This window comes from Canis lupus, chromosome X (assembly GCF_003254725.2).
Source record: "Canis lupus dingo isolate Sandy chromosome X, ASM325472v2, whole genome shotgun sequence".
Lineage (NCBI taxonomy): Eukaryota > Metazoa > Chordata > Mammalia > Carnivora > Canidae > Canis > Canis lupus.
The window spans coordinates 114,498,180-114,512,904 of record NC_064281.1 but is presented as its reverse complement, the minus strand read 5'-3'; the positions used below and the strand labels follow the sequence as shown (position 1 = coordinate 114,512,904).

Here is a 14,725-nt window from a genome sequence, read left to right as displayed (position 1 = left end):
TTCCCATTAGTCCTCATAACACCTAACCTAGCAAGAATTCTAACCATTTAACAGCTAGAAAAAGTAAGACTCAGATGTGATACTATTATTGTCATGTTAGCAAGAGAAGTCATTGTAATAAGCAAAAGAAGCAGATAAACCACCTTTTAAAAGTATGCTCTTGGGGTGCCTGGGTGGCTCAGTTGATTGAGTGTCCAATTCTCGGTTTTGGCTCAGGTCATGCATAAGCTCAGGGTCCTGGGATCGAGCCCCGTGTTGGGCTCTGTGCTGAGTGTGAAGTATGCTTGGGATTCTCTCTCTCTCTCTCCCTCTGACCTTCTTTTCTCTCTCTGTCTTTCTCAAATAAATCTTAAAAAGATAAAAAGTATGCTCTTTCAACTCTTCAGTAATTGATTATTAATACTATGTTTTGGAACAAGTATTCACTAAAATTCATTAATTTTTGTGGTCTAAACCCCTAAACTGATAATCCTCTAAAAAGATTTTTATTTGTCTCTTTGGTATTACTAAGCACACTTCCTTTCTAATAGCCCAGAATTGCACTGAAGAGTGTAATTAATGGAATGAAGAAAATGCACTCAATAATTCGAAATTTATTGATACTATTTCATTTAAAATGGTGGCATTGAATATAACCTTGATTATCTTTTTTTAAAAATGTTAGTTGAGCAGTAAAAAACACAAGACGTACTTGTTATTCCACTTTTAAACATTTTGGTGAAATATAGCAGTTCAGATAATTGAAAACACAGCACTTCATTACAGTGAGATGAGTTTTGTGGTTTAACTCCTTTCCCTCTTATGCTATAGAGTTAATAGAACTGAATTGTTAAATGAGTATGCTTAAAGTGTTCACACTGACCCACCGTCCCACCTAAATAACACAGAAGGTTAGACCCCTGCTCATAGCTCTCATGCACTTCCTCTCATCTCAGTGAGTCACATCGGACTCATTGGCTGAAAACTGTGATCAGTTTACCCAATGCAGAGAGCCATTGGCACCTCTGATTCTAACTTCTGTAAGCAAGTATTGTTTCAGAGGCAGACCTACCAGAAAGTCACTGAGTATGGCTTACAATGTAAGGCAACTGTGGAAATGTCAGTTGATTATTTTGCATCCCTTATTTTCATTTATTTTTCTTCTTCCAGGATGTTAATGCTGTGTACTTTCTTGTAGCACTCAAGTATATTCTCTATGTGTGCCTACTTTGTCTTTATCAGGCAACATTGGCTTCATTGGGAATAAGTATGGGGATGGGATAGTTCTCCCAGGTGTCATGAAGCCATAACCTCAATGAGACTGAAATGTAAGGAAATAGTGGAAGATGTGGGTTATAAGCAAAGAATTCATAAGGCTACAATTAGTAGAAACTACTCACAGCAGTTTAAACAAATAGCGGTTAGCTTTTCTCATAAAACAAGAATCCTGGAGACAGGCAGTTCTTGGCATTAGTTTAGTATTGCATCCATGCAAGTATAATTTGGTAGAAATAAGAAGTTGATAGCTTCTTTAATGAACCTACATCCCATTCCGAATTAAGCCTAAAATCATGAACATCTCATATTATGTTCAGTCTTTCCCACATAACCGGTCTCATCTTTTTTCAGTCATATACCATCTATTCCCATGTATGCACACCAACACTTGAGCCATATCAAACTACTAAATTTGCCACAATCTCCCCTGTTCTTTTATTCAAGTTCACTCTACTTGCAACACACTCTTCTCTCCTGATCCTTGATGAGACTTCTCTCAACTTCTTTTCAAGGAAAAGGCTTACTTGGCCTCATCACAGTCATTGTAACCTACGTTTGCCTCAATGCCAGCCTTTGTTATGGTGTATTATAATTGATCCCTTACATGTCTCTCTCTTCCATTAAACTGAACAAATTGAGAACACAGATTTTGCCTCCTTGTCTTTGTATTTCAAGTGTCTACCATTATGTGAACATATAGTAGGATCACAATAAATGTTGGATGAATGAATGATCACTTTATGAGCCTGATTTTGATATCTCCCTGCCAAGAAGGGAATGCACCTTGCTCATAATGCTTAGTGTCTTTTATATAGTGTAGCTTCATATATACTGTTCCTTACTCCTTCTCTATAAGCTGAAGTCAGGGTTTGGAAGTCACTTCTAAAGCTGTATCAACATCTGTGGCATCTAGGGGATATACTACTAGTCCATAAAGAAAAAATGTTTTTTCTTGGTTCCTAGAAGGTATGGGTTGTTTATTTTAAAAAGAAAAAAAGATTTTATTTATTTGAGACAGAGTGCATGAGCAGGGGGAGGGGCAGAGGGAGAGGGAGAGGGAAAGGATGAGAAGCAGACTCCCTGCTGAGTGCGAAGCCTGATGCAGGCCTCTATCCCAGGACCTGGAGATCATGATCCAAGCTGAAGTCAGATGGTTAACTGACTGAGCCACCCACATGCCCTGGTATGGGTTGTTTCTACCCTGATAGATAAAAGGAGAAAAATTCTACTTGCTAATAGCAAAATAAAGCACGATCTTGGGTATTTAAAGTGTAATGATTTTAGAAAGCTCTCGCTAAAAAGTTGACACATAATTTTTTAAAAATAGATGTGTGTCATGGATTGGATCCAGGAATAGAAGAAGAACTTTAAATGAAAAAGAAAAAAAAAAACTATCGAAATGTGAATTAAGTCTAGAGTCAGTGTTGGTGTCTTAGTTTTGACAAATTTTACATCATATTGTAAGATGATAACAATAGGGGAAACTGGTAAGGAATATGTGGGAACTCTGTATTATCTTTGCATTTTTCTGTGAATCTAAAAGTATTCCAATAAAAGAAACATTTAAAAAATAGGGAGGGGTTGCACAGCAATATAAATATATTTAATGCAACTGAACTGTACACTTAAAATGGTTAATATGGTAAATTTTACGTTATGTATATTTTGACACAATAAAAAATAGGGAAAGGACTAGGTATGCTAGGGGATGGGATAAAAAGGGAGAGGAGGTATCACTTTTTAAACATTCTTTTCATTTGTAGAGCATTCCAGGCACTGTACTAGAAATAAAAAGGTATTTCAGTCTCCACTGTTCCTGATGAGTCTACCAAGGTTGAGTGAGTTTAGGTAACATCATATCTGGGACCTGCTTTAATCTATACTTAAGAGAGAGACCCTGAGGTATATATTTTTTAATGAGTGATTCAGATGAGTCCAATGATCAGCCAAGTTTGAAAACCACCTCTCTAAGGCTTTTATATCCACTGCCTTTTTAAGAGACTATTTCTCTTATCTTGAAGATGAAAGCTGGCAGTGTAGGATCTTGTTTAATGTGGACCATGAGAACTAGAAAGACTCTTACAGCCCAAGGCCAAAGCCTTGAATGCTACAGTGAAGCTAGCAGAGCAGAGTAGAAGGAGAAATATCATAGAACTGGGTCAAATAGACTCCATGTTAAGGTCCAACTCAAGAAGGTAATTTCCCCTTGAAGATTCTTGGTTCTGTATTACAGACTGAACTCGGCTCCACAATATCAATTGGAATATTTGGCCACTTCTTGTCTTCTCTCTCCATAGATATTATTGACTGCAGAGACCTCTGGTTACCAGGGAATTTTCAGATAGAGTAAAAAGGCAATTAGAGGCTGGCAGGATGAATAGATTAAGGCAGTGTGCTCAAAAGTTCAGAAAATAGGCAAGCAAACACTTAAAGAAACAAACAACTGTGCTTCCTATTTCACTGAGGAAGTGGAAGCAATTAGAAGAGACCCGGTCAGACTTCCAGTACTGCATCTCCCCACCTACCTGTATCAGTCTCTCCTGCTGTGACTGGCCATGAACTGTGCTCCCGCCTAATGACCAATCCACCCACTTCTTGGATCAGACCCTGAACTCCCTTGCTTTCTAACATGACGATGTTACTCCCAGAATCCTACGCACTCCCTCCCACAACATGCCTTTTCATACCAGATATTTCACTTCAGAAGACAACTATGCTGTTACTCCCCCCCCCCAAAAAAAAGTCTAACTAAACAAAACAAAATCCCCCAAACTGGATATTAACTGTCTTGACCTCTTGATCACTCTTCTCCCTTAGCCATTTGCTACCACATTTCTCTGCCCTGCTTCACAGCAGTGCTCTTTTTTTTTTTTACTGTTTTATTTATTTATTTTATTTATTTTTTATTGGAGTTCAATTTGCCAACATATGGCATAACACCCAGTGCTCATCCCATCAAGTGCCCCCCTCAGTGCCCGTCACCCAGTCACCCCCTCCCCCCCACCCACCCCCCTTTCTACCACCCCTTGTTCGTTTCCCAGAGTTAGGTGTCTCTCATGTTCTGTCTCCCTTTCTGGTATTTCCCACTCATTTTTTCTCTCCTTTCCCCAGCAGTGCTCTTGAGGATAGTTGCCTATATAGCTTGTCTTAAATTCCTCTTCTTAAAATCCAGGCCTTTGCTTCTGCCTCTCCAGGAACAATGCTCTAGATGAAGGTCACCAAGGACCTCTGCATTGCTAAGTCCAATAGCCATTCCTCATTTCTCAGCTCACTGGACTTAGCAGCATTTGACATAGCTGATTCCTCCTTCGTCTCAGAAATATTTGCTTCACTCGGCTTCCAGGGCCATGTTTTCCTAATCCCTTACTGGTTGCTCCTTCTCATTCTCCTGATTCCTCCTCAAACTTCTGTCTTCTAAATTTTGGAAAGTGCCAGGCTGTTTTGGATCCTCTATTGTTATTTGTACTCATTTTGCTGCAGATCTCTTTCAATACCTTAATTTTAGATTTTATCTATTTGCTAGTGTCTCCCAAATTTATATTGCCAGCCTGGAGCTCTTACCTGAACTCCGTATTAATATATCCAGCTGCCTCCTTGACATCTTCACTTAGATATCTAATATGTCCAACTGAACTGCTGATCTCCCCCAAGCAAGCTCCTCCTGCAGTTTTCTCCATCTCAGTTAATCTCTAGTTTCTCAGGCCAAAAACCCTATAGTGACTTTTGAATATGCTCTTTTTTTCTCACACCCCACATACTATCTTTTATAAGTCTTCCTGACAAGTCTTACCCTCTCCAATCTAACATTCACATTGTTGCAGAGTAAAGTTTTAGAAAATGTTAATTTTAGCACATTATTTTGTGGTTTAAAATACTAGAAAATATAAATTTCAGCACAGTATTTTGTTGTTTAAAATTATGTCAGAAATCTTTAGCATTCCATTCAGTGATCTACATGACCTGCCCCCTTCCTACCTCTGATTTCACTTTTCCCCTACCCCAAAAATCTTGTGCTCCAGCCCTCCTGCCATGCTTGCAATTACCTTAAACCACCAGGTGTTTCAGGACATTATACATTTTTCATACTTTCCCTTCTTCCTGAAATATCCTCCTGCCTGCCCCCAGCACGATTATTTTCCAAGTCCCTGAATGTGTAATTGGAATACTTACCTGCTCATTGGCAGAACCTTCATATTTGTTCCTCACTCTGTGATGTAGGAACATCAGACCAAGGGCCTTATTTTACACTAAAGGAGGTACAGTAGTGAATACATAATCATGAGATCTACTAGTCCTGTCACATAACACTTGACTGACATGCTGCCAGCCTGAAAGTAAGGAAATAGAGCTGAGGTATCGGCTCAGAGGTGATCTTCTGCTGGGATAGGGCATCATCTTCAAGGATATAGAATGCACTCTAAATTAAGCACCAGTGTCTTGGTCTGTTCCACAGACTGGGTAGCTTATAAACAACAGAATTTTATTTCTCATAGCTCTGGATGTTAGAAAGTCCAAGGTCAAGGCACCAGCATGATCACATTCTGGTGAGAGCTCTGTCCTGGTTCATAGCCATTGCCTTCTAGATGTGTCACAATGGAATGGGTTTCAGATATCTCTGCAGTCTCTTTTACAAGAGCACTAATCCCATTCATGGAGGCTTCATGCTTATGAACTAAGCATCTCCCAAAGGCCTCACCTAATACCATCATCTTTGGGCATTAGAATTTCAACATAACAATTTTGGGGGAGCATAAACATTTGGATCACAGCAGCCAGTACCTTCTGCTATGTTCTCAGCAGTTAGAATGCATGAGTCCAGGAAACAAGGGGTGTAAGTAGGAGTGGCCTACTCATTATCATCACTCCTAGTGACCCACTTTCAGAGTTTATCTTTCCTGTTCCCAGAGCTCTGGATCTGGGAGTTGAGGAGTTTTGGTTCCCAGAGGGAAATGCTTCCACCAGGGCACATAGCAAGGCTCTCATCAAACATTAATGGTGAGCAAGCACAGAAAGGAGCCCCTAAATGGCAGGAATTACTGACCCTGATCATCAGGACACAATGGGGCTGAGAGGACATGTTTGGCACCTAGGTGATTCACTTCCATTTCTCTTGCTACTTACCTGCCAGTTTTGACAATAGATGAACAGTTGAAGTACCCATTGCCCAAGAAGAGCCTTATAACTGGGGTCTCAAGCTGATCAAGGATGATGGTCTGAGTCACCCCACGAGGTAATCCACCAACCTGGAGAGCTGATAGTTGAGGGCAAGGTTTATCTAGAATGGAGAGTGTAAGAGGGAAATGAATTAGAATTAGATGGAGACCAGCTTCAGCACAGGGCAGTGGCTCATTCTGGTAACTTTTCTCTTAGATGCTTCCCTTAGGAAAAGCCCACGAAATTCCTAAAGGTTCTGCCTTCAGAAGTAACATGAGGCACATGGATCGGAGTGAAACAAAGGGTGGGTAGTAATGGATACCGTGTTGTATTGCCCAATTCCCTTTCTCCCCGAAGCCTACAAAACTGAAATGCTCATCACCTCAGCTCTTGAGAGTATAAGTGGCTGGCAGTTCTCAGCTGAATTCCTCTCCAGGGGTTCAGGATTTATTTTTCTCTGAGTGGCTGAGGGGAGAGGGAGCCTGTATCCAATGAGTAGCTGATTCAGGGATGCATAGACTCAGACTTACCACAATTTGAAAAAAAACTTTTGAGGGCCATTCCATCCCCAGTGCTCCCCATGAGATGAGCTGAGGCTTTTGCTGTGACTGTATTATCATATACCAACTCCTTCCTCTTCCTAATCCTGCTTCATTTACTCCTCTCTAGGTGCAACTTCTGAGAGCATTCCCAACAAATTTGTTGCATGCTTATTTCCATCTCTAAATCTGCTTCCCAGGGACCCCAACACATGTTAGGTGCCTCTTCCATTCTTTCTTTCTATTTAGAACCCCACTGTACATAACATTTGCACAATTCTGTGTAGGTCTTCTCTCATTTAGACTCTATGCCCTTTACAGAGGAGGGAGCATCTGCTTCTTTGATGTGTCATCAGCACCTGGCGGAATGTTTATCAAATGAAAAATGTGCTCCCATGACACCACCAAATGGTTCTGCCCTGGGATGTTGAATTTCAGTCCAGAGAAGAAAAGCATTTAAGTGAATAGGATGTTTAATTGGAGTTAGTATGAATGGTAGCATCATTTGTGTACAGGATTTTTTCTGTTTACTCCAACTGAAGGATTTTTAAGCAAAATTGTTCTAGCTAATTCTAAATCAGTGTAAGTAAAGTAGAAGGCTTGGGTGCCATAAGATTATGAATAGTATTTTCCCAAATTTCTATGTTATCTCAGCAAATTTTCAATTTTCTTCTGAAGACTTTTACTTTGGCTAGTCAGCCACATAGATAAATTTGGGAAATTTGTGATGGGGAAATAGTAATTACAACTGTTGATTTCTTTTTTTAAAAAGATTTTATTTATTTATTCATGAGAGACACACAGAGAGAGGCAGACATAGGCAGAGGGAGAAGCGGGCTCCCAGCAGGGAGCCCAATGCAGGACTCAATCCCAGGACCCCAGAATCACAACCTGAGCCAAAGGCAGATGCTCAACCACTGACCCAGGTGCCCCATGACTGTTGATTTCCTAAGATTATTGAGAACATTTTAGGAAATTTAAAACATTTTATCTAATGAAATTTGCGGATGATTTAATTAAATCTTACGAATAAATTATTTAAGCTTCAATTTTTAAAAATTTGGTGAAGCTTAATATGTGTCTAAAAAGGAGTAATCCTAAATTCATTGGTAAAAGCCATGACTTCTTTTTAGGGTAGGTAACATTATTCATCCATTCATCATTCATTTCTTTTTTTTTTTCCATTGAGGCATTTTATTTGCATGCCTTTATCACATCCCTAGAAAAAGAATCCCAGGATTTTCCCTCCTGTGTCTTTAAATCTTGCTTCTTCATGGTCCACAATGCCAGATGAAGTTGTCAGTACAATGGAACCAAACTGGTGGGACAGGAGCAGATTATTCCACCCTTTTTCTAAATCTTTGAGTTGTACATCAAATCTGGGGCTGATGACTCCACACTCGTTTGACCTGCCTTTGAGGTTCACAACGATTTTCCCAGCTCTATGATCTTCAATGATTTCAAATTCACCAATGTAACCATTCGTCATCATCACAGTTAGAAACCGGATGATAGCTTTGGAGCATGGCCTAATAGGAAGTTGGCATTTGCCACTCTTTTCAGCATTGTTAATGCTCTTGAGAGCATCTGCCAGGACATTTGTGCACACCATGATGGTGGCCTTGAAAGATGGTGGAAAGAGCATTCATTTCATTTTTAAGCAGACTTTTGCACACTGCACTTCCTCTTTTCAAGTGTGTAATATACCAATTTACTCTTCAAATAGTAGTGAAAACCATTTCCTTAGATTTTCTGATATTTTATTTCTCTTTTATAGAGAATATTTGGACAGTTAATAACACTTTGGCATTTATCAATATATTCAGATTCTCAGTGCCACCATTAGTTCGTGATATTGTGCTACCTGAGACACTGTTAATATAGTTCCTTTAATGACACAGAATTTCTTTGTGGGCAGATCTTTCACGTGGGCAGTTCTGTTTTGTTGACATCATATTTGATATTGTAGCAGTAACTCCATAACAAAAAATTCAGAATGATGCCATGAGAACAATGCCATAGATTGGTTGAATGTATCAATCACTGTTATACTGATTGGTTTGGTATTGTGTTAACATGGCATATTTCTAAGAATGTCAAGAAATGAAGAAAATTTAATAAATGTTTAGTTGCCATAGGAAACCAGCAGAGACACATTTTTATTTTTCATTTATTTGTTAAGTTTTTTAAATTCATTCAAGAGAGGCACACACACAGAGAGAGGCAGAGACACAAGCAGAGAGAGAAGCAGGCTCCCCACAGGGAGCCCAATGTGGGACTCTATCCCAGGACTCCAGGATCACGCCCTAGGCCGAAGGTAGGAGCTCAGCTGCAGCTACCCAGGCGTCCTGAGACACATTTTGAAAATATGAAAGCCCAGCAATAGCTATTTCTGAAAGATCTGATAGTAGAGTCAGGCCTCCTAGATTCTAGACTGGGTCCTGCTATTAAGAATGTAAACTGAGACAAGTCCCTTTACTTTGCTGAGGCTTGATAATAATAATAAGTGTGACCATGTGGTGAATTCCTCCTGTCATATCATTTTATACCCCCAAACAGCTGTTTGAGGGTAGGCATTATTATACCCATTTTACATATTAGGAATACTGAGGTTCAGACAGTTTAGGTGCTCTAGGTTGCTAAGAGCCAGAATTTAAACCCAGGTCTGACTCTGAGGTCTAAGCTTTATTATACCACAATATTTTGCCTTCTCCTTTTTCATCCAAAAGACAGAAACAGTAATACTTGTTCTGCCTCTTTTTAAAAAGATTTTATTTATTTATTCATGAGAGACACACAGAGAAAGAGTGAGAGGCAGAGACCCAAGAAGAAGGAGAAGCAGGCTCCAAGCAGGAAGCCCAACGTAGGACTCAATTCTGGGTCTCCAAGGATCACACCCTGGGCTGAAGGCAGCCCTAAACCGCTGAGCCACCTGGGCTGCCCTTGTTCTGCCTTTTTTAAACTATATATATGCCACACACACAGGGAGAAATTGTTGAATCACTATTGTACATTTGAAACTAATATAATATTGTGTGTCAACTATACTTACATTTAAGAAAGGGGGAAAAGTGTCCTGCATTTTATTTGGTCATAAATATCTTCACTAAGACTTTAATGGTTCTAGGGTAGGTCTGGCCTTTAGATGCCCTTTGAAGTTGATATTATCATGTCATTTCATGGACAAGAAAAATCAAGTTTGATGAGAATAAGTGACTTGCCCCCAAACACATACTAGATAGCATTGCCAGACTATGGACCCAGGTCTGTGTGATTTCAAAGCCTCATTTCTAATCACTAGTTTAAACTGCAGGACTTTCTGCCATTATTGAGTAGCGGTGGGCCCAAGGTGAAGGAATAAGCTTATCGTGTAATTGTTTGTCGAAGCATTTAGATGTAGAACTGAGGTTTACTTTTGCTCCCTTGACATTCTCATGTCTTTCACATACGCATTTTGCCTTGGGAAACAATATACCTCCCTTCTTTTGTGGAACGAAATCAGGTTTAAAGACTGATATTCGGGGGGCGGGGGGCGATGCCTGGGTGGCTCAGTGGTTGAGCGTCTGCCTTTGGCTCAGGGCGTGATCCCGGAATCCCGGGATCAAGTCTTGCATTGAGCTTCCTGGCGGGAGCCTGCTTCTCCCTCTGCCTGTGTCTGTGTCTCTCTGTGTGTCTCATGAATAAATAAATAAAATCTTTGAAAAAAAGACTGATATTCTTCAGGCTGGGCAAAATGAAGCCCTCTGTTCAACAGATATACATTAACTACCTATACCTACCAGGTGCTGCAATATGTATTGGGATCACAAAGATAAGAAGATCATTGGAATATAATGACATTCCTATAATAACAATAATATGTACTAAGTGCAGTAAGATCATAGTCAACTGAGTGATTACTTTGAATGTATCTTATTTAAATTTAAGTCTAATAAAATTTCTTTCCTGTCTTTAAAAACCAATATTGCCATATAATCCTGGTGCTTTCCATTTAACTAAAAAACTTACTTATTTAAAATCCTTATTTTTTTAAAGATTTTATTTTATTTATTTGACACAAGCAGGGGTAGCTGCAGAGGGAGGGGGAGAAGCAGACTCCCTGCTGAGCAGGGAGCCAGACTCTTGGCTCAATCCCAGGATCCCAGAATCATGACCTGTGCTGAAGACAGATGCCTAAGTGACTGAGCCACCCAGGCGCCCCTAACGTCCTTATATTTATATGTGTGTAGAAATAAAAGAATAAGCATCTGTTTCCAGTATTTCAAAATTTTAATGAAGGTTGTACATGTTCCCATCATGAGGCTGAACAAGCTAACCAAAATTTCAAATATCTTTGCTTTTTGTTTGGTTTACATAAAACCAGTATGCAGAGAAAGAACATCTGATTGTCTCTTGGTGACAGCATAGGAATTTCTGGGCAGGTAGTTGGTGCAACAGTTATGGAGAGCAGAGCCCTATGTGAGAATCATGATACTTAAATATGTCCAGTGGGTAACTAATCTTGGACTTGAGCACAGATTGATGGCCACATCAAACGATTGGTATCAGTGAGCAGTACATAAGTTTCTGCAGGCTTGCTTGACTTTATAGCTTATCACAAACATGACAGTGATTTATGTGATTTCATAATATTATTATAAAACCTTCATAATTATGGATTGTTGATTAATTTCTGAATCAACAGTGAACCTGGAAAATAGTAATAATACAGATGGCATGAATTAATTATGGCTTACTAAATGCAGTTTAGTAGGAAAAATAGTTTCAATGTAGGGCCCAGGGAGGAAACAAACCTAAAAGGTAGTTTGAGGATTAGACACCAAGAAATTGGTTCATTTGCAGTCCCCAACTTCCCTTCTGTTTCTCTTGCTTTTCTTACAAACTCTGGATTTCATTTAAGACTCATCTGAAGGTTTATATGTAGTGGTAGAAATTAATTAGTTCCTCTTCTTCTGAATCATTATTGTAGTTTATGATTCTATGGAAAGATGGTAGACTTTGAAGAGTAATTGATGCATTCTCAACAAAAAGCAATGTGAAAGTTCAATGTCAATTTATTTTTTTAAAGATTTTATTTATTCTTTTTATTCTTTTTTGTTTTTAAGATTTATTTATTTTCTTATTTGTGATAGACATATATATATATATATATAGAGAGAGAGAGAGGCAGAGACACAGGCAGAGGAAGAAGCAGGCTCCATGCCGGGAGCCCGACGTGGGACTCAATCCCGGGACTCCAGGATCGCGCCCTGGGCCAAAGGCAGGCGCTAAACCACTGAGCCACCCAGGGATCCCCTCAATGTCAATTTAAAATCAGAAATTTCTTGTGGTACTCAAAAGTACTATAGTCCTGCTGATTCTTATTGCTTCCTGGATGTCTGATTCCCACATATATTTTTCAAAGGTCAGTCCTGCCGGAATTTTCCTCATGGATATAGTGTCAAATGTTCTTATGTGTAATGTTTTAACATTAACAATTTGCTATATTATTTGCATATATTATTTGGTTTCTTTGAAGGACTGCCAAGTAGATGGACCTATCATGGTTATTTGTGCAAATAGAGCTTGAGTGATCTTGATTTCTGACTATTTCATTACTTATGAAGTATGTACATGTGTTATGTATGCTACCTGTTTTATGTGGTACCATGGATCAGAGCTATGCAATAGTAGATGAAGTCGGCATTTGGAAATTGCTTACTGAATTTGATTTAATTTGGATGGTTCAGGAAAAGGAATGGTATGTTGGGAAATTAGGAAAAGTAAATTTTTCAGGAAATTTAGGAAATTTAGGAAAAGGTATGTTGGGAAATTAAAGAAAAGTAAATTTTTCAGATGAAATGTGTAATCTGTCCATATTGTTTTGCTATATATCCTTCTTAAAAACTTGTTGAGAGGGCACCTGGCTGGCTCAGTCAGTAGAGCATGCAACTCTTGATCTTGGGGTTGTAAGTTCAAGCCCCACCCACATTGAGTGTAGAGACTACTTAAAAATAAAGTCTTTAAAACAATTTTAAAAACGTATTGTGTACTAAAAAATAAGAGAGCTTGTTGAATAAAAAAAGCACATCACGACATGGCTTTAAGAGCACTGAAAAACAGCATAATTTTTGTGGTAAAATAAGTGTAAGATTAACCACTTTAAATATTTTTCAAGTATATGCATGCTTCGGTGGCTTTTAGAACATTCACATTCTTTTTTTTTAAAGATTATTTATTTATTCATGAGAAACACACACACACACACACACACAGGCAGAGGGAGAAGCAGGCTCCATGCAGAAAGCATGAGGTGAGACTTGATCCCAGGACTCCAGGATCACGCCCTGGGCCAAATGCAGGCTCTAAATCCCACCCAGGGATCCCTCACATTTCTTTTATAATTGAAGTACAACTAACATACAGTGTTATATTAGTTTTAGGTGTATAGTATAATGATTAAGTAATTTTATATATTACTCAGTACTCATTAAGATAAGTGTTCTCAGGGCGCCTGGTTGGCTCAGTGGTTGAGCATCTGCCTTTGGCTCAGGTCATGATTCCAGGGTCCTGGGATCAGGTCCTGCATCAGGCTCCCTGCATGGAGCCCGCTTCTCCCTCTGCCTATGTTTCTGCCTCTCTCTGTGTCTCTCATGAATAAATAAATCTTTTTTTTTTAAAGTTAAGTGTTCTCATAATTCCCTTCACCTATTTCACCCATCCCCCCATCCACCTCCCTTCTGGCAACCACCAGTTTGCTCTCTATAGTTAAGAGTCTGGTTTTTTGGTCTCTTTTTTATTTGTTCATTTATTTTGTTTTTTTTTTTTTAATTCCACATCTGAGTAAAATCATATGGTATCTGTCTTTCTCTGATTGACGTATTTCACTTAGCATTATACCTTTTAGGCTCATCCATGCTGTTGCCCAATGGCAAGATCTCATTCTTTTTTTATTTTTTATTTATTTTATTTTTTTTAAAGATTTTATTTATTTACTCATGAGAGACACACAGAGAGAGGCAGTGACATAGGCAGAGGAAGAAGCAGGCTCCATGCAGGGAGCCCGATGTGGGACTCGATCCCCGGACTCCAGAATCATGGCCTGCGCTGAAGGGAGGCGCTAAACCACTGAACCACCCAGGTTTCCCTCATTCTTTTTTTAATGGCTGAGTAACATTCCTGGAATGTTCACATTTTAAATGTCCATGGGTAGCCACTGTAGTCCAAGTGCCTTATACAAAGGCAAGCATAGAAACCAGTCCCTCAGGGACCAGACCTACCAAAACACACAATCACAAATTTTTGTAGGACAGTCTTCTTACTATCCACCTTGGCACTAACCAGCTACACTTTTTTTAAAATTTAAATTCTATTTGCCAACATATAGTACATCATTAGTTTCAGGTGTAGCTCTCAGTAATTCATCAGTTGGATAGAACACCCAGTACTCATCACATTACATGCCCTCCTTAATGCCCATCACCCAGTTACCCCATCCCTCCTACTCACCTCCCCTCCAGCATCCCTCAGTTTGTTTCTCGGAGTTAAGAGTCTCATAGTTTGTCTTCCTCTCTGCTTTTTTCCCATTCAGTTTCCCCACTTTCCCTTATGGTCCCTTGCCCTATTTCTTGGTGATACACACACACACACACACACACACACACACGTGTGTGTATATGCATATATATGTATATATGTGTGTATATATATGCATTTATACATATATATACACACACGGTACACGCACACACGGAATATTACTCAGGCATCAGAAGGTTTGAATACCTATCATTTAT

General features: G+C 39.3%; 1 protein-coding gene and 1 long non-coding RNA gene across 3 annotated transcripts in view; one reads left to right on the top strand and one right to left on the bottom strand.

The window, feature by feature from the left end:
* LOC112668574 (uncharacterized) overlaps window positions 1–14,725 on the top strand; it is a 162,985-nt gene that overhangs the window by 71,910 nt on the left and 76,350 nt on the right. The window lies entirely within an intron of this gene.
* LOC112668573 (40S ribosomal protein S15a-like) lies at window positions 8,170–8,562 on the bottom strand. Its single transcript, XM_035712118.1, has one exon. The coding sequence runs from the start codon at window positions 8,560–8,562 to the stop codon at window positions 8,170–8,172; it is 393 nt and encodes a 130-aa protein (XP_035568011.1).